The 20,267-nt window shown below is 55.1% G+C and overlaps 1 protein-coding gene across 4 annotated transcripts in view; it reads right to left on the bottom strand.

Annotated features, from left to right (window-relative positions):
* SLIT1 (slit guidance ligand 1) overlaps positions 1-20,267 on the bottom strand; it is a 164,821-nt gene that overhangs the window by 39,175 nt on the left and 105,379 nt on the right. For all 4 annotated transcript variants that reach the window (XM_073904383.1, XM_073904381.1, XM_073904382.1 and 1 more), the window contains 9 exons: positions 12,495-12,566; positions 11,359-11,430; positions 10,641-10,712; positions 9,930-10,093; positions 8,515-8,662; positions 8,029-8,100; positions 7,465-7,536; positions 5,260-5,331; positions 4,361-4,504 (listed from right to left, as the gene is read on the bottom strand). In XM_073904383.1, coding sequence (XP_073760484.1) covers positions 4,361-4,504; positions 5,260-5,331; positions 7,465-7,536; positions 8,029-8,100; positions 8,515-8,662; positions 9,930-10,093; positions 10,641-10,712; positions 11,359-11,430; positions 12,495-12,566 — 888 coding nt within the window. The remainder of the gene's footprint in view (positions 1-4,360; positions 4,505-5,259; positions 5,332-7,464; positions 7,537-8,028; positions 8,101-8,514; positions 8,663-9,929; positions 10,094-10,640; positions 10,713-11,358; positions 11,431-12,494; positions 12,567-20,267) is intronic.

Here is a 20,267-nt window from a genome sequence, read left to right as displayed (position 1 = left end):
CCACCTTGGGCCACTGCCTGGGTACGCCCACCAACTACGGAGAAGTCTGGCCAGAACATGGCAGTAGGGAAGCATCTCCACAGGCTCTGGAGCTCCGAGCTGTCCCTGCTGCACTCCCCCCACTGCAAGTCCATCTACTCACCCATACCCACCCCCCAAGACGTTTCACAAACACAAGTGGAGGCAAGAGTGACCTGGAGAGACCGGCCGGACCACCCAGCCTTCCACGGGTGAGGGGACAGAACAGGTATTAGAGCCCAGGACTGTCGGTGCCCAGAGGCCTTTGTCATGGGTGGTCCCCTCCCTGTGGTCTCGGGCAACAGCAGCTTCTTTCCATAGGCTTTGTCAGGAAGGGGATGGGACCAGCGGTGGCAAGGCTGGTCCTGCAGCTGGGGTGGGCATGTCTCAAAGTGCGCACTGCGGCCCCTCACTTATGGGAATCTCCATTCCCGCCCCAGGCCATGAGGGCTGCCTCCCCCCATCCCACCCCCCTGGCCATTTTACACCCTGTCTTTGGACACAAGGGAAACTCAGAAAACATGGCTAAACAGTTACTTATGGGGAAATCACTCATATTCTCTTGCCAGGCTGCCTGTGTGACCAGCAGGATAAAGGTGGGGAGCAGATAGCTGGCAGTCGATGCTGACTGTAGGAACCTGGGGTGCTCTCAGGGACCGCAGGGGTGGCTTTCCCATTCGTGGGCCCTCCCCACCCCAATAGGCTCATACCAGCCACATCTGAACCACCCCAGCAGCCAGCTTGCTGACCTGTGTCTTGGCCATCATAGCATTGGGCATGCCCTGCTTTCTAAACCGAGACAGCCAGAGAAGAATATTCCAGCACCTGTACCTGAGAGCCAATGCTTCTGCATGGAATTACAGGGAGAGAGAGCAGGGGCCAGCTCGGAGGACTAGTCATGGATGGCCACTTCTCCATCTAATGCCACCAGTTCAGGCCATCTACTTATTGGCCTCAGCCCAGAGCCCTGATGGGGCTCCAGGGCCATGCAAACAGAGGCATGAGCCCTCCCCAGGGTCTGTACCCAGCTCAGCCCTGACCCTGGCCACGCTCTCCTATTCGTCACCTCCTGGGCTCTGCTTCCCGCTTGGGCTACTTGGTTGGAGCCTTCTCTGCCACTCCCCTGGGCCATGTCCCCGCTTTCCTTGCCTGAGTCCTGGCTCCTGTCAGCATCGCCAGGTGGGCCAGCCCCGCTTCTGCATCTGGTTGGACATTTGTCTCCCCATTTAAACTGTCTGTTTGCACAGAAAAGGTGTGTTTTCTGAAGCCCCGTGGCAGATTCCATCGATGACCGAAAAATACATTAGGATTCGGGGCCTCCTCTGGGATCCGCCCCGCAACCCAGCTGCACCTAGATGCCCGTGCCTCACTGCCTGGCCTCTGCCTGAACTAATTGCTTCCCTTTATCACAATCTCAGTAGAGAACTCTGTTTAAAATCAATCCAATTATGTTGTTCAGGCATGTATTAAAATGTTCAAGGGGTGTGGGGTAGAATATATCCTTTTTAAGAACAGGTTATTTGTGAACCACCCACAGAGACAAATGGCTTAAGAATTTGACACAAATTGGAATTTTTAACAATCCCAAAGAGCAGAGAGCTGAGAAGGGAAAATGCTCAGGAAGAAGAAAAAGAATACCTGCTTGGGAAAATATCATCATGTTAAAGGCACACCCAGAAATGAGCTGCATGTGGGGCCATGCCCTTTCCTCCATAAATATTTGTGAGAGTAGAAGGCAGAAGGGAAGACTTTATTCTCAATGTCCTTCTTGAAATATGCATTAATAAGTCACAGCTAGAAGCCTTTTGGGGCAGATGCTCAGCATCATTAGTCAAATTAAATCCACAATGAGACACCAGCTCACACCCACTAGAGTGGCTATAATCACAAAGACAAGTGATACCAAGTATGGGCAAGGACATAGACAAACCGGAACCCTTATTCTACACTGTTGGGGGGGATGTAAAATGGGATTTACCGCCACTTTGGAAAACTGACAATTTCTTAAAAAGTTAAACGTAAATTTCCTATGTGACCCAGAAAGCCCAAGAGAAATGAAGGCATTTGTCCACATAAAGATTTGTAAGCAAATATTCACAGCAGCTTTACTCATAATGATCCCAAAGTGGAAATCCAATGTCCATCCACTAGGAAGGATAAATATAATGTGGTCAATCCACTCAATGGGAAATCACTTGGCCATAAAAAGGAACCAAGCCCTGATACACACTACAGTGTGAATGGACCTCAAAAACACGAAAAGTCAGTCACAAAAGACATATCATGATGATTCCATTTTTTTTAAGAGAGAGAGGGAGCAGGAGTGGGATGGGAGGGGCAGAGGCAGAGAGAGAATCTTAAGCAGGCTCCACACCCAGTGGAGAGCCCAAGTCGGGGCTGGATCTCATGACCCTGAGATCATGACCTGAGCCGAAATCAAGAGTCAGATGTTTAACCGGCTGAGCCACCCAGGCACCCTATGATGATTCCATTTCTATGAAATGTTCAGAAAAAGCAAACTATAGAGACAGAAATTAGATTAGTGGTTGCCTGGGAATCAGCTAGAAATCGGGACTGACTGTAAAATGAACACAAGGGATTTTGGGGAGGTGACAGAAACGTTCTAAAATGTGATCCTGATGATCGTGGTGATCGTAGAACAACTGTAAATACAGGAAAAATCATGGAGTTGTATAATTAGAACAGGTGGATTTTATGGTATATAAGTTATACCTCATTAAAGCTGTTTTTTAAAAAAAAAAACTTTGAAAAATCTCTTGGAGCAAGGAAAATGGCAGCAAAGTCAGGAGTGGGGCACAGGTACTCGGCCACAGATCTCGGAGCTACCGACAGACAGATCAAGCAGGATGTGGGTTATTTAAATCCGCTCAGGCCTGACCCGTGACTCAGTCAAGGCATTTAATCCTCCAAACCTATATTGAGAATATCTGATTATTCCTGGGTCTGTGTTTCTTTTATTCTTGTTCCAAACTGTACTCTGGTTGTTAATATATAATAGTCGTTTATGAAAGTCCCGTTCTGCTCTTCCACCTTAAATAATGAGGTCTATTCTTATGAAAAAAAACACAATTGAGGGGAAAGCTAACTAACTTCTCAGGGATGGTGAGGAGACGCCGGAGACCAAATCATTGCTCTACGAGATGTTGTGTGACCTTGAGTGAGTCCCATGACCTCCTGCCTCAGTTTCCTCATCACTGAAGTCGGGACGATAAGACCATACGTCCACCGGCCATTGTGAGTGGTCAGGAAGATAACACACGGAACGAGCCGCGGCCTGGCCCTGGGTCAGGGCTCGACGAACAGCAACGACTGCTGTTGTTCTCAGTGTCCTGCTATTTCTGTCTCAGCTGCGGGAAGACTTCCTGTTCTGATGTTCTGCCCCAGCTCTGTACCCCACTAGTGCCTGCCGACAGTGGCCAGGGTCTCGGGCCTGGCGTCTGGCCGGCAGAAACGCTCTCTGAGATCCAGCCAAAGACAGAGGCCACCCCCAGGAAGGGCAATCCATGTGATGTGTTCACTCTCCTTCCACCCGGAGACGGAGACAAGCTCCTCACATGAGACCCTCAGTCCAGGTCTCTATCCCCCAGGCTTTCCTGCGTGTGGGTCCCCAGCCTTGAACTCTCCTTCATGCATCTCTCTCAGACATCCCGTCAGCTGTGTAAAATCCTCCACCTTGCCCGTGTCTCCCCGTAACTTCTGATTTCACATACTTGGCAAGATTTCCCTGTCGCGCTCCATCTTCCTCTTCCTGCCTGTAAGTAAGTTAATTAGCAGGAGGGGGCTGCAGGCGGGTGTGTGGGCTTTAACAAGTTTGTCTTCAGGCCTAACGTCCTTGCTGATGCGCAGAGTCCCCAGGGAGCAGGAGCTGAGCCTTTTATTTGGCCTGTTTCACACCTGCGCTGCCCCCACCCCATGCGGATATTATCTGATGGAGAGCACTGTCCAGCAGATAAACAATGGCCATGACGAAATTAATAAATGCCCACTGAGCAGCCATTTCAGAAGCACTTATAATGAACTCAGCTCTGTGTAAACGTCCCCTTTTATCTCCTAACAACCTTATCAAGAAAATAGTATCCTCATTTTATAAATGGCCCAGAGAAGCTGATTAACTTAGCCAGAGTCACACAGTCAAGAAGAGGCACAGCTGGGAGTCGAACCCAGGACTATCCAACCCAAAGTCTGTGTTCTTTCCTCTATAAGAGGCCACTCCTGGTGAGCAAAAGGCACAGGGCAAGACAGCTGCCTGTCCCCGGAGGCTGTCACTTCTCCCTAGGTCCTCCTGCTGGGACTGAGGGAAGGAGAGCAAGAGGGCACTCACAGGGTCTGGATGGCCCGCAGGGAGGTGAAGGTGCCCTTGGCGAGGCTCTGGATCTTGTTGTCATACAGGGAAAGAAGTGAGAGGTTCTGCAGATCCTGGAAGGCATCGGGCCGGACACAGTTGATCTTGTTGGCGTTCAAGAGCCTGTGGGCAGACCAGGGCCGGGTGGTGAGGGGAGAGGCGCAGAATCGGCCGCGTCAACATGCCCTGGTCACCTCCCTGGCACCAAGCGTGCACTGTCTGGGGGAGAAGTGCACAGGAGCTGGCGCGGGGAGTCCGGCCCTCTGGCTGTCCGCTGCATGCAGGAAGCCAAGACCTCCGACTGCCCTCTCTGTGCAAGGGACCGTCCTGCTCCACCAGCTCCTCTCGCTTTCAAGGAAACTGCTACAAGTGCTCACAGAGTTCTTGGGAAGCAGAAAGCACAGTGGTCAGGCCACCTCCCAAAGGCATTTTGGAGGCTCCCCTCCTTTCCAGAGTCTGCCGGGTTGCCAGGCACCTGAGATGGAGCATTTGGGTTCTGCGCCCCTTGGGTCCTGGGAGAGCACCCCTGCCTGAACTCCCATGCTTCAGGGAGGCTGAGCTGGGTCCAAGTGTCCCCCCGTAGGAGACAACTCTGTCCCCAGCCACCCTGACCTCCTCGGGAACACAGGCTGCATCTCGGGAGCCCCTCAGCTCAAGCGTCCCACGATCTGCTCTGAACCTGACCCCCCTCCCTCCCTCCCTGGCCTCAAAAGAATCCCAGGGTCCCTCGCAGCACCCCCAGCTCTGCCACTGTCCAAGCTCCTTGCCTCATTGAGTCCTGTACCCCAAAGAGGCTGGCAAGGCTAGTCTGAGAGGCCCGAGGAATACTAGCCCCCTCCCTGGGCGCTACCCAAGGACACCTGCAGATGGGTCCTTACAGGAGCTGTAGGGTGTACAGGCCTCCAAACACACCCCGGGGGAGGTCTGTGATCTTGTTCCCATACAGGACCCTGGAGACAAAAGGCAGCAGAAAGAGAGAGTAAGAGGACAGCCTACCAGGTGGGGCACGACTTTGCAAGTCGCACCCACACAATGGCACCCCCTCTAAACCATTCACAGGGCACAGCACAGTGGTGTAGGTTTGTTGTAACAAGCTGCCAGCAGGTGGCAGTAAAGTGTGTTAAGATAGGGTCCTCCGTTTGTAGTTTCCAACGGGCTAGAGGCAGCCTTGATCCCAACTACTGCAGAGCAGGCCCCCAGTACCTGCTCTCTGCCTCATGCATGGAACCCACAGAAGCCTGCAAAGGGGCCCTTTGGGGAACTCCATAGGAAATTAAGCTGGCCCCGGATGTAAAATGAGACTGTTCAAAGAGGAGAAAATCCCATGGGTAGGGTAATTAACATATTTTCAGAGAATTACAAGAAAAAACCATGAATGCCAGACGGCTTGCACGGAATGAGCTCTGACGTCAAGCAACAGATAACACACCAGAAAGAAACAGATCAAAGTTTAGCTGTGCGGAGGTCTAGGCGGTGGGGGTACAAGTGGGTTTCTTTACCTTTGTTCCCTCTGCGTTGGGCAGGAATTCCATGTACGATTAGGGAAGAAGCAAAGGTTCCAAAAAGCCATGCAGGAATGGGTTTAGGCAGAGGGAGAAGTATCACCAGGGCTTGGGGACAGGGTATACTCCATTCCCAATATTGCAAGCAGCCCCCACAAGCCACCCCGGAAACAACTCAGCCTGTGTAAAAGCAGTCTGTACTTCAGGATCCTTTCTGGAGGAGGGCATGGCAGAAGCAAAGGCCCTGCAGTGGGATCCAGGTTGGCCCATGTGAATTCAGTGTGGTTTGAGTAGAGGAAACAAATGGAATAATAGCTTGGATTTTACCCAGTGAGCACCAGGAAGCCTCTGAGACAGGATCAGATTTGCATTTGGAAAGATCAGAGTGGAGGGGGCAGGAGCTGAAGCAGGGAGACCAGGTCAGGCTCTGCCAAGGTGGACACTGGCAGCGGGGTCTATTAGCATGACATCAGCACCAAAGTTCCCTATAGTGGGGAGACGGCTTTGACCAGGTATCCATGAGCAATAGGAACCCACTTAAATGGGCTATTGTCATGTACCAATTTAGAAAGTTTCATTCATTTCTCAGATGAAGATCCCTGCATTTTGGCAGGCCACCTCCAGAATCTGATCTCCTCAGCCAATGACAGAGACTCATCACCAGGCTGTCAGGTACAGCTGTGCAGGTTGTACACTGCACAACTTAAGGGGTGCCATTCATAATTGGTCCCACCCACTACCTCACACTCCACTCCAAGAGAAGAGGGTGCACACAGAGGCACTGAGCTGGTAGCCTCCTATACTCCCCAAGGGGGAGTTCCCTCCTATTTCACTTTCCAGGCCCCTAATCTATGAAAGGCCTATGTTCAGTGCTGCCAACGATAAGCAAAAACACTCACTCCTCAGAGCAACAAATGGCCCCTACCAATGGGGGGCTCACCCAACTACAGGGTACCCTGAGTGCACTCTGTATAGACAGGTGCTGTGGGACCTCAGACAGTGGGGGGCTTGGTGAACCTGGGGGTGCAAGCAAGGGCTCTGGGAAAGAGAGAGATGAAGTAACATTTCCAAGATGAATGTTTGATGCTGCATGGCATTTTGTAGATTAATGGACCACCCCCCCTCATAAACCCTCCAGGGAAGGGAAATAGGGAGAGGTAGAAGAAAATGCTTTTTTTCTCATCCCCCACCACAACTTGCGAGCACACCTGAGATGAACGGCACAAGCTGTGGTAGATGTCACAACTGGAGCTGGGAGTGGCTGCCCTTATAAGTGAGCTGGGGAAGGTTTAGGAGCTTAGAATGCGGGGGACCCAGAAGGGAGGGAGGCGGGGCCAACATGAAGGCTGGGCCAAGTCAGGTGACTGCAGCCAAGAATGCTGGGAAAATCCCCTTTGGGGCAGGAAAAGCATCAGAGTTGTCAGGGGCAACAGCTCGGGGCTGTATCCCGCCACCCCCTCTCAGCTGCAGAGTGTCCGCCAGCGAGGAAGGGGGAGCTGGGAATGGCCTCCGCCTCTGGAGGGGCCCTGGCACAGGGATGGGGGCACCCTGGACCCTGGCAGACTTGGCACGGCTACTCACAGCGAGTTCAGGGAGCGGAGGCCCTGGAAGGCGTCGGGCGCGATCTCTGTGATCTGGTTGTTGCTTAGGTCTCTACAAGGTGAGCAGGAGGGAAACCTGCTGAATCCCCTGGCAGCCACCGGAGCCCTGCTTGGCCCCTCCTCCCAGATGCCACAGGAGGGCAGGCATTTCTAGAAAACTGAGGGGCCAGTTCTCCCATCCCCCTGAAAAGCCCCCGGCCATATTTCCCTGTGCAGTCTGAGGCTTGTGCTCAGGCCGGCAGTCCAGCCTTGGTCCGTTCTTGAGGAAGCCTTACCCCGCAGCTCAGCTGTCCCCTACACCCCCCTCTCACGTCTGCAATTGCTCCCAGGAGTGCCCCGGCTGAGATGGAGGATGACAGTCAGCTCTGGTCATGTGCCAGACTCAGGTTCAACACCCCACGTGGGCCTCACGCTAACTGTGAGGAGGTCACACCGCCGCCATCCACACGTCACAGATGAACCTGCCCCACGGCGGTGACATGTCTGTTCCAGGCCCTTCCCCCTGCCCCATCCTGACTCCCAGGAAGTGGCGGGAGACACTCACATCCTCCGCAGCTTTCTGTAGGGAGAGAAGGCTCCTGGGGGGATGGACTTGATCCCATTGAGCTCCAGGCGGCTGCAGAGAGAGAACACAGAAGCAGCTGGGTCCTGACTGCTGCCACCCAAACCAGGCCCTTTGCCCCTGCTCCCATCCTCCATAGGCTGGCACCGGCAGAGGAAGGGAGCTGCTGTATTTGAGTCCCATTACCCCAGATTTTTGTGGCCGAAAGGAGCCCACAAATCAGGCTACTACTAAGAAACCAACTCCAGCAGGCTCACCCCGCTGGGCTGGACAAAAAGACCACAGAGGGACACCCCCTCCCAACTCTCTAGAGGGGCCCAGCTTTGGGTAGAGGGCTCAGGCCAGCCAAGGCTGGCTATCTCTCCTCCATTTGCACGGAGGGGCCTCGGGTGAGCCCTTCACTGGACTACCAGAGCCTGGCCTGGCCCGAGGGCCCGCGGCCCAGCATCCGCCCTGGCCCGTACTCACATCTCCGTCATGGTCTCAGGTAGGTTGGCGGGGATGGCCGTGAGGCCTTTGCCACGACAGTCCACAATGCCATTGCTGCAGGTGCACATGGCCGGGCAGGAGCCGGAGGAGAGGGTGCAGGAAGGCACTCGGCCCGCCTCCCCTTGGCCTGAGGAAACAGTAGGCTATGACCGGGGGGTGTCCCATGCTAGCACCTCCCACCCCAGATACAGCAACACGGGTGGGGACAGGGCATATAGTGTTTCTCTGAATGCGGATGAACCAGAGGAGGTCACCGAGGACTACCATGTAACTCTGTGGGCGCCTAGCACATAGCACGTGCTTGATAGATATTTGCTGAACTTGAATCTGAACCTAACTCAGCTGCATGAGAGTGTGATTCACACGCTAGGAAATCCTGGCCTAAATTCTAAAGCTCCAGGTTCTAGTCCATGTCACTCAACACTTTTGAGCCTCAATCTCCTCAGTGGTCACCGGAGAATGACAAGGACTATGTTTATCGGGTACTCACTCTGGGCCACATGCTGTGGGAAGGGTTATATATGCAGTATCTCATTTAACCTACGAGGGGGGTGATGTTCTTGTGGCCATTTTACAGATGAGAAAACTGAGTCCTTGATATTATTTAATTTGTGGACAATCACACAGCTAATAGGTGGTAAAACCGGGATAAAGTGTAGTGGCTGATATAAACTTTTTAAATTGAAGTAGAACACACAGGTGCACCGTCTTAAGTGTATAGCTGGCTAAAGTTCTGCTCATGGGTACACCCACAGAACCGTCCCCAGACATAGAACATTTCTATCACCCAAGAGGGCTCCCTCATGCCCCTTCTCCGAGGCAGCCGCTATTCTGAGATCTATCACCAAAGATCCGTTCTGCTGATTTGTGGACTTCACATAAATGAAATCAGACAGCAGGTCCTCTTGTGTCTGGCTTCTTCCGCTCAATACAGAAGCTTTGAGATTCGCCCACCCTGTTGTGTATATCAGCAGCTTGCTGTTTGTCACTGCTGAGCAGTATTCTATTGTATGGACAGATCATAATTAGTTTATCCGTTCCCTTGCTGGTGGACATTTGGGCTGTCTCCAACCCGGGGCTACTATGAGAAAAAGCCGTCCTGAATATTCTCGGGCATGGTTTTTTCCGAGGGGTGAGAACAGGAGATGATAGATGGGGCAGGAGGGGACGTGGGAGGGGACAGGAGGTGACGGGTGAGGACTGGAGGTGTGGGCGGTCCAGGGGCTGGTGGATAAGAACAGGAGGTGATGGGCGAAGAGAGGAGGTCACGGGTGGGCCGGATGTTAGTGCACGGTGACAGGAGGTCATGGGAGGGAACAAGATGCAGGGGTGGGGCGGGGGGAGCAGAAGGCAGGTGATGGGCAGTCGAGAGCCCCGGCAGGGCCTGCACCCACCTGAGCAGCTGAACTCACTCTTCTGGACCTCGGCCACATTGAGGCCACGCAGGCTGGCGGGGCCTGAGCACTGGGTGAAGAGCCCGATGGTTGGCCTCTGCCTCAGCCACTGTGAGAGCCAGGCCAGGTGACAGTCGCAGAACAGGTGATTGGAGTGCAGGCGGCTGCGGGGGGAGAGGGTAGCTCACAACCCACCCCCCTGGGCCCCCAGCCCCCAGCCCAGTAGTGGGAACGCCCCCCCTACCAGGGAGCGGGCCAAGCCTCCGGTGCTCCATGCAGCCCCAGAGCCGGAGCTCAAGCCAACTGGGGGTTACCCGCAGCAGCAGGACACTTCCGGCGGCCGCCCCCCGCCCTCCCAGCTCGCGTGCGGCAGCCACTGGCCGGAGTGTGACCAGCAAATGATTCATCCCACTGAGCCCACACGGACCCGCTGCCCGAAAGCCCATCACTCATTTTTAAACGCAAAAACAAATCAATTGTTTTCCGAGGAAAAATCAAATATAAATGACATTCAATATCCTTCCATTTTGGGTCACTTCCCTCCCCCTTGGACTCCGACACTACCACCCTGAATGGGTGACCCCTGAGAACGCAAAGAAGAAGAAGGAGCTCTTTCTCCCACCCGTGGGCGCCTTCAGCCCCTTCCCCACCATCCCTGGAGCCAGCCCCCACTTGGCCGCTGGGCCCCTGGCTGCCCCTGGGCCAACTCACAAGGTCCGCAGCTTGGGCATGTGGTTGAAGCTGGACACGGGGATGGTGGTGATGTTGTTGTTGTTCAGGGTCCTGGTCAGGGGAAACCAGAGTCAGAGGGCGTCTGTGCGGTCGGCAGTTACACTGCAAGGAGGGCACGAGGCTTCTCTCTGACACGCACTCAGACTCTCACACCCAGATCCATGGTCGCCCTTCCAGGGGAGCCGGGACTGGGCTGGATCCTGGAGAGTACGCCCACTGAAGAGCTAGAGACACAGAGCTACCCTCAGGGAAACCCCTGAGCTGGGACAGAGGTGAGGAGGCAGGTACCACAGACTCCACGTCGGGACAGGGAGGTAGAGCAAGAGGAGGGAAAGGCTGCCTGTGGGCTTGAGCTGGTTGGGAAGTAAGTGTGGGGTTTCACGGAGGGAGACGGGGAGGCATTCCTGCCTCATGTGTCAGAAAGTCCTGGAAGCCACAGGTACTGCCCTGGGCTTCATCGTGCGCAGGGTAAGCCTGGGTCAGGCGCTGCAGGCATGACCCCACGAGCTGGTTTCCCCCCATCCTGGGTGGCGAGTCCAGGAGAGCAGAGAGCATGGCCTCTGCCCTGGGCCTAGCACTGCGTCCCGGGGGGGCTCACACCTCCTGGGCTGCTCCCAGCCTGACCCCGGCTGCCTGGGCCAAGCTCCCACGTTCCCAGGCTCTCCAGCCTCTGATGCCCTTCCCATGCTTCACTTACAGCACCTCCAGCCCCCGCAGAGCCCGGAAGGCCCCTTCCTCGATGCAGCTGATCTGGTTCTTGTCCAGCTGTCTGTGAAGCAAAAGAAAGTTGCGCAGGAAGCAATGTTGCCTAGAGCAGCGGCGTCCAGAGGCTTTGATCAAGCGCTCCATTAGTTTAAAACAAAGAGGCCTGGCCGCAATCTTTTGTTCCGTATATATGTGTTGATCCAAATAGCAAATACTAACAAAAGCTTATGTTCTTTCTTATTTCGTTAAAACAATAAATATAAATAAAAGTTATATTCTATTCCTCCACCTAACCTTGCATATCCTCCGGGGAGCAGGCACCTTGCCCGCCCCCTTTGGAGACCAGCCGGAGGGTGCTGGCAACTGGAAGTCGAAACAGCCTCTCCCAAGGGCAGCGGCAGCAAGAGCTCACACACAGATTTCACCCCGAGGGCCCAGTGAGACTGACTAGCTGTGGCCACCTGGAATGCTGTTTTTGGAATAAACTGAAGCTGTGATTGGGGTCCCTTGGGAAAGAAGGCAGTGCCCAATTGTCTACTACAGACTTGGGGTCAGGGAGTGACAGGCATGCCGGACATTTGTCATTCCTGCCGCAGTCCGAACTTGGAGGGTGATAAGCCTGGACCAGAATAAATGTGAATAATAGGAAGAAACCATTACATTTAAATAGCACATGACAAAGCATATTTATTTCCATGTCTCATTTGAACTTCAGAACGAGCCTGTGAGGCAAATATGATGGTCCCATTTTACAGAACAATATACTGAAGCTCAGTGAAGTTAACTGATTTGCGGCCACTTCCACAGTATGTACCTGGAAGAGAAGACTCACACCAAGCTCTCTCAATCTACTGAAGGGCAAGAGCATGCAGACTGGGCCATTTAAATGGACCAGGAACCTCACCTAAGCACCCACAGTTCATGACACTCCCTTCTACCCGGTCCCCAAAGGCCACCTGTTTCCTTCGAGCCCAGACTGTTCCAGAAGACCATGCTGGCCCCAGCCGTATCAGAGCCCATACCAGCTCCTTGGCTGCCTGGGCCACAGGGCTCGGGAGATGCACAAGGATACTGCAAGGGGTGGCCCTCCGGCCCCTGCACCCTTCTCCCTCCCAGGCCTGGACTCACAAATTTTTGAGGTCTGTAGCTCCACGAAAAGCTTTTCTGGGGATGGCCTGGATTGTGTTCTCACTCAGGTCCCTGAGAGGATAAAGCCAGAGGGAGAAAAACACTGATCAGAAGAGATTTCTCCAGAGTGCCCCAATGAGTCAGGGAGGTCGGGATGGCCAGATGGTGTTCCAGCATCCGGGAGAGTGCCTGGCACCCAAAGTCCTGCTCAGTGAGCATCTGGTGAAGGAATGAAGCAAGGAAGGAATGATGGAGCTGGAGAGAAGTACCCTGCCCTGGAGGGAGCTTTGTCCCCAACTACCTCCCCTCTCTACACAGAGGGGGTTGCAGCCAGAGGGACGAGCCTGGGGCAGCAGTGACCGATCCTGCCAGACCCCAACCCTGCCCACAGACCCCCAGAGGTCAGCTCAGCCCCCAAGGCATCATCGAGGGCTGCAAAGGAACAAGCAAAGGAGGGGCTTCTCGATGAGCCCACAGCCACCCTGGGACCTGTGCTAAGTTCACCCGAGACTCACTCTGTTTTACTGATAAGGAATAAGGGCTCAGGAGTAAGGTGCCACTGGTAACCCGGCCAGTACGTGGCACAATCAGGTCACAAAATCCAGGCTGGGTCTGACTCCAGATCCCGTGCTCTCAGGCCTGCCGTCAGCAGAGCCACCTCCAAGAGCCTAGCGCACGCCAGAGGCTGCGCCATGCAGCCTGTTTCTCATGTTGGCCGGGGGCCACAGGGCTGCATCCCTGTCCTGCAGCCTGGATGGCAGGGGTCACTGACGATGTCACCATCTCCCCATTATTAATGTCCTGATGTGACGGAGGAGGAGTCGCAGGGACACTGCAAATCCCTGGCCTCTGCAAGCCCCAGACCAGCTTCTGGACACATCCTCTGGCTCCACTGGCAGACAGGGCCTCAGGCACCTGCCCACCAGCCTCTCCCTTCCTCTCTTAGAATCCTTACTACAGACTTTTACAAATGCCCCTTTCCAGGGCAGCTTTTCCTTGCCACAGTAGTGGCATCAACTGCCACCATGTTCCAAGAGTGTCCCCGAGGCCAGCACTGCCTAGCACATCACGTATGTGAACTCACTTGACCCTGGCACTAACCATGGGGCAAACACTATTACTGTCCCCCTTTACCGAAGGATAAGAGGAAGGCTCAGATCAAGTCAAGGGAACACAGCTGGTGAGTGGTGGCTCCAGAATCCGAGCCCAGAAAGTGAAGGTCCCAGAGCTACCCCTTTGCATAGCAGCCCTAGGAGCAGGAACTAGAAGTAGGAGGGATGTCTTCCCCTATTCTGCACAGGAGGGAACCGAGCTCCAAGAAGTGAAGCAATCTGCCCAAGGTTAAAGCAAGATGGGGACCCAGGCGAGCCCTACAACATATGTGCCCTCAGGGTCCTTAACCTGGACAGCCAGGGGCTGACTGTCCTGACGTGGGATCCAATGCTGGGCAGTTCCACAGACCCCCCAGCTCCTTCTGGGCCAGGCCCACAGGGCTTTGACCATGTCCTTCCTTTCAGCCTGTCACCCGACAGGCCTTCGGGTTCACTGCCAGCCCCAAGAACATGGCCCACAGGGCCCCCCAGCACACAGTCCCTCGGAGCACCCACCACACGCTACCTGCCGTCCTGGCACTCCCACTCCGCACTGCCTGCCGAGCTGCTTTCCCCTTTCTCTGCAATTCCCAGCAGCCCCTCCATCTTGAGAGGACAGGAGAGCACTTGAGCCTTTACTTATCTGCTAATCCTGTTGTCACCTCTTCCTTGCCTGGAGAGAGCACCTTGGTGACTCTGTCCCCTGCCCAGCTTCCGTCCTGCAGGTAATTGCCACAGTGAAGGCACACCCTGTACTGGCCTGGCCCTACCGTCCCCATGGTCTATGACCTTGATCTCTCCCCTTTCTTAAGTAGACCCTGGCACTGGGCAGGTCGGACAGGTAAACCGCTGACTTGGGAGCAAGGCTGGGTGGGCCACACAGGTAAACCAGAGACGCCGGCTGGCAGGGGCTGGGAGGGGCTCCCGGGGGTTCTCCTCACGGTCTCTGCAAGAAGCCAGCTGCCGCGTCACCCTGGAGAGACCCGCACGGAGAGAACCAGCTTCCAGCAATGTCCGTCAGGCACCAAGGAGACAGATTCCCCGGCCCCCGTCAAGCTCCCAGACTCTGTGTTGACGTGGCCCCCAGAATCCAGACACGGAAATCCTGATGCCCAGTGTGACAGTGTTGGGAAGCGGGGCCTCGGGGAATGCGTAGGTCCTGAAGGTGGTGGAGCCCCCTGGGAACGAGAGGTCTGAGATGCGAGGACACAGCGATGAGCCAGGAAGTGGGGCCTCACCAAACACCAGTCGGCCAGCACCATGACCCTGGCCTTTCCAACCTCCAGAACGGTGAGGAACAAATATTGTTTGTTTACAAACTACGCAGTTTATGGTATTTCTGTTACAGTAGCCGGAACTGACTAACGCAGCCCCAGCCAACGTCTTGACTGCAATCTCATTCAAGACCACCCAGCCACCTTACAGAAACTGGGAGACAATACATGTTTGTTGTTCTTTTCAGCCACTGTGTTTCAGGGTTCAACAGTCAATGACTAAAACAGGGCTGCTTTGGGGGAATGGACTAAGAGAGAGGCTTGGAGGCGGTGCCAGAGAGCGTGCTCCGACTCTGAGGGGACGAGGGCCCCTGAGAGCCTCTGAGGAAGGCAGGGTCATGCTCAGATTTGACATGAATGAGCCGAAATATGTTCACGATGTGGCCCCATCGCTTTGCACTTTGGGCCTCAGTTTCCTCGTTTGTCAAATGCACAGTCTGAACTCGATGATCTCCTCTCCCCTCGCCCCAGCACAGTCCCACCACACACTGACTACCCCCAGACACGGCAAGCCACAGCAAGCCACACTGCTCCCACACAGCAAGCTTAGTTCCTGGGGTATCTGAGATCCCAGGGGGAGGCGAGGGACGGGGAGCCCGTCGCTGACAGCACACCTTCTGAGAAAGGCAGGATAAGAGAAGACCGAGACAGCCATCCGCCTTTTCCTCCCCACAGAGAACCAGGGAGAACAAAGCATGGATGGCGAGGGCAAGACAACGGGAAGGAGGGGCAGGGGCCTGGAGACTTCTACAGAGTCAGGAAGAAACAGAGGGGGCACAGCAGGTGGGGACCTCCAGCAGGACAGTCATCTCGGCCCCAGCTGGCAGGCCACCCTTCAGCCGAGCCTGGGAGGGAACTCTGGGCCGGCCACTCACATCCATTATTCCGTTTAATCCCCACCACCCACCCTGCAAGGAAGGTTTTTTATTTGTATCGATTAGTGTATTGATTTAAGACAAGCTTGTTCCAGAAAGGCTTTAAGGTGGCTTATAGGGATTTACAAAAAAGCAAGAGAGCAAGAGTGAAAAGTGGGGCAAAGAGAAGAAAAATCAATAGCAGATACCAAGAACAAGGCACGATGTCACCCACACACCTGCCAGGTCCAGGGCAGAGCATGGGCTCTGGGTTTTCTGAGAGCTGATGGAAAAGGGGGACAGTGGTCCCTTAACAGCGTCCCCAATATACATATAATTTCAAAAGGACCAGTTTGTCAGGAGAATAGCTGTTTGGGGTACAAAGATGAGACAAGAATTCTCCAGGGATCCTTATAAAAAAAATGACAGTGTGGCCTAATCAATAACACTAGACCCTTATAATAAATGGGTTTCAAGTGTCTGGTTCTTATAATAGTATTGCATCAAAGTGCAATTCAGGAAATGCAATTCTATAAGGACTCACAGCAGGAGCTAAGTGAGGAAGGAAGGGGCAGAAACAGTCTGTGCAAAGGCAGGAGGCGTCATAGAGCCGGGCACTACCCGGGAGTAGTTAGGTTTGCCTGGAGCAGAAAGTGCTGGGAATGTGTCTGCAGGAAAAAGCCTTTGTAGGCCAGAGAAGGTGACAGGTTACACCAGAGAGGCATTTGATCCGATGGCCTTTAGACATTGCTCAGGAGCACCAAAGCTTACAGAGGAAAGATGCTGCCCCCAGGGCAGGCAGGAGAGCCCATCCAGGAGGTGAGGGTCCAGGGGTGGGTGTGGGGCCACCTGGGGCCGGCCCCCAGGAGCGAGCCACTCACACGGGTAAAATGAGGCAAGCAAGGGAACTTCAGACCCTGGAAGAGGCCAGCCTCTAGACCGGAGGAAAGGGTGGGCCTCGGAAGCCTGAGGAAAAGGCAGCACGCCGGCGGCACAAGAGGTGCTGGAAAGAGCCTGAACTCTGCGAGGAGAGGATCCGGGTTCGAAGCCTGCTGCTAGCATTTATCAGCCAGGCCCCCGGAAGGTATGCCCCTGACCGCTTCGATGTCCCTGATTATAAAATGGAGATAAAAATACCTACCACACGGGTTTGGAAAAGATGAGTTCTTGTGTTTGAGCTTCTGTTCTAGGACCTCCACGGCACTATTTAAGAGAGCAGGCTTCTGTCCCTCCTCAAACACAGCGGGCCAGTCCCTTTCCTAAGGGTCTGACTGTTGTCCCCAGTACGCTCACTAGGGGGCACCAGAAGCCTGCCCTCCTGGGCTCAGAGGCCTCCGCCACCGCACAGACCCTAACACAGCTATTCTCATTTTTTTGCCCCAGTTGACCTTCTATCTGGTCAACAATTGTCTTGTCTTTCCCAAACCTCTTTGGAGTAACGTTTCTCACCTCCATTTTCCCCAGGCTGGCATGCAATACCAAAAGGTACCACCTTACATCGCAATTCTGCTGTTTCCTCATCCCTTGGTGGCCTTGTCACAGGCCCTGAAGGGAGCGTGGCCTAGGGTCGGTCAGGGCAGAATGAGATACACTGAGACAGGGAGGGTGCTGGAGCTGGAGAGACAAACCCAAAGTGGGAGCCACTGGTGGCCTGACCCTGGCCAGGGGAAAGCAGAGGGTGCAGAGCCATGGGGCAGATAGGAGCACAGAAGGAAGTCCCAGGCAGGACAATGGAAGACAGACTGGAGAGCAAGGATGCAGTGGCCAGACAAGGGACAGACTGGGGAGATAAATACAGGTGTAGGGCCAGATTCTAAGGGTGAGGATGAGGTCTTGGACTTTGACAAGCTCCCAGGGGATACCAATGCTGCTGGTCCAGGAAGCACACACTGAGAGGCCAGGGTGGAGAGGAGAGAGCCCACAGCAGAGTGTCATAATAGAGATGGGTTCAATAAGCCCTGGCTTACCCACTTAAATTATGTGGTCTTGGGCAAGTCACTTAAACTCTCTGGCCTCAGTGTTCTCATCTGCAAAATGGGGTGAGGGTGAGCAGTGGAACCTACTTTGCAGGATCTGATATGACAGGTGCTGTGGGTTCTCACTCCTGCCTGTTACTCCACTTATGCTGTCATTCCTTCAATTCTTCAAATCCCTCCTGCCACAGGACCTTTGCCCTTGCTATTCCCTCTGCTAGAATATTCTTCCTCTACTCTTCACACAGCAAATTCCTATTCATCCTTCACATCTCAGTCTACAGACCCTTCCCCTGACTGCTCCCTTGGCTTCAGACTCCTAAGACCCCATGTTTTTCCTTCTTAGCACTAATCCATCTGCGTATTTCTGACCAAAACAAGGAGCGAGGACAGGCGGTGCAACTGAGAGGGGAAGCCCGGGGCTTGGGGCTGGGCCGGCTGGCTTTGTGTCATCATCTTTGCAAGAGACCAAGCCTCCTCGCTCGGGCACTCGGTATACTTAACCTCCTCTGCCTAACACAGCAGCAGTGGACCCGGCGGGAGCTCTGAAAGGGAAGGGAGGTGTTGGAGGAGCACTTGTCGCTCTTGTTTTGTCATCAACTCTGCCCGTGCCTTCACGCATCCTCATGGAACCTTAGTAACTGAAGCCCCTTGGGCAGTTCTGAGGTGGCGCCAGCAACATGAGCAGGGAGGTTTGGGCAGCGTTGGACGAAGGTGATTCCCCTGGGGCCCCACAAGATAGAGAGGGAGCTGAAGCCCCTAAGAGTCTATGGCAGGGGGTGGGGGACTCCAGTTAAGAGTTCCAAGGCCAAGATCCTCATGGTCTGAACCCCACCACCCAAGATCAAGAGCCCTGAGAGGCGAGCTGCTGCCAATTGCAGCAGCCCCTTGGTCTGGGAACACCCCCAGAGATCCCAGCCCGGCCCCTTTCTATGAAGAGAAGGGGGCAGCCAGGCCCACACCCTGACTTGGGCACTATCCCAGGGGCCCCCTCCTCCTGCACACTCCGCCAATCCCACCAGCTTCTGCCAGGGCTGGGGAAAGCAGGGCATGGGAAGCCGAGGTCAGGACCCCATGTTCTTGCTGCTAATCCCCCTTCACGCTCTAACCAGATTGGGCCCTGCCGGCAGACTGGCCTCTGAGGGGATCAGCAGGGAGCCCAGCCGGGGACTGCTGGGCACCAGCCAAGGACAGACTCGGCCCCGGGTTCCCGCCGCCAGCTTGTCAACCCCACTGCAGAGCTCGGGGCCCACTCTGTCTGCCTCTCAAGCCACAAGGAAGCTCTGGGCAGCCTGGCCTGGCCCCTTGCCCTTGTAGCCTGACTGGAGACCTGAAGCCTACCCAATAAGGGGCCTAATGGGGAGGGAACCAGGGCACCTCACCCAGGTCTTCCTTGTTGGGAGACTGTCAGGTAAGGACTCGGGCCCAGGAACGGACACAGCCGGCCATGGACCCATTGCGGGCACTCACAAGTTTCCTAACCCCTGGAGGCTCCGGCTGTGGGAAGCGGGAATCATCGTGGGCTTGGGGGCTTCACTGAGGCCATGTGCAGGGCTCTCAGCAGGCCCAGTGCCGTCAGCTGCCACGGCCTACACTTTAGAATTGTCCTTATGGGGCCCTGGGCGGGGGTGGGGGTCAGGGTTGGAAAATCCAGGACTGGGAATCCGGAGACTGAGACTTGAAGCCAGTTCTGCCACCAGCCCACTTGGCGACCTGGGGGGAGACCTGCAGTTAGTTCCCAGCCCCTCAGTCTTCCCTTCCAACAGCACAGCCCTCCCAGCGAGGCCGGTGTGTGGTGGCCCAGCCAACCTGGGGGGGCTGGGCTGGCGCCCACTGTTGCTGTTTGTGAGCCCCCCACTCCATCTCACCGTGGGTGGCTCAGCGCCCACACCTCTGGCACCTGGGCCAGCAACAGTGGAGCCCCCCTGGGAGTCTGTTAGAGGTATGGACTTTCTGGCCCCACCTGCCGCATCAGAATCTGGATTTTAGCAAGCCGCCCAGGTGATTCATCCACATGTTAAAGTTTGAGAGCCCTGCAACTGACAGAGGGAAATTTAAAACATTCTCCAGTCCTCAGCTCGGGCTAAAGGAAAGGGGTTGCAGTCCCTGCTCCCAGCCAGCATTTCAAAGTGAGGGGCAGAGACACCAGCTCCTATTTTGGGGGGTGGGTGACTTGGATGAGGCCTCCCTATAGTGGCGGACAGAGCCAAGGGCAGAGGCCTCTGACCTGTCACCTGTGGCTTGCCCCTGCCCACCTGCAATGGGCAGAGGGGAGGCACTCGCAGGAGGGGGCAGAGCGCCTACCGCTCTGGCTCCACTGCCCTCCTTGCTCTCTTGGGGGGGGTTTGGGGGCCGGGGGACACTGTCTGGGGGCTTCAGTGAGAACTGGGCTGCAGTGAAAATCAGCACATGAGAGCCCCATGGGGTCAGGAGTCGCTGTTCCCGGAGACAGAGCCTCCAGGGCCCCTTGGCACCCCACTGCAGGGAGCACCATCAGGGCAGAGGTTAACAGCGCCTCCGGGGTGGGATACCGGGTGCACACCCCCCTCTGAGATGCTCCTGGGATCTGGCAGGACCACCC

Source organism: Callorhinus ursinus, unplaced genomic scaffold, assembly GCF_003265705.2.
Source record: "Callorhinus ursinus isolate GAN/ISIS: 27379988/994484 unplaced genomic scaffold, GSC_fseal_2.0 scaffold20, whole genome shotgun sequence".
Classification (NCBI taxonomy): domain Eukaryota; kingdom Metazoa; phylum Chordata; class Mammalia; order Carnivora; family Otariidae; genus Callorhinus; species Callorhinus ursinus.
Note: the sequence above shows the minus strand (reverse complement) of the source record. Positions and strands in the feature narration are given on the sequence as shown.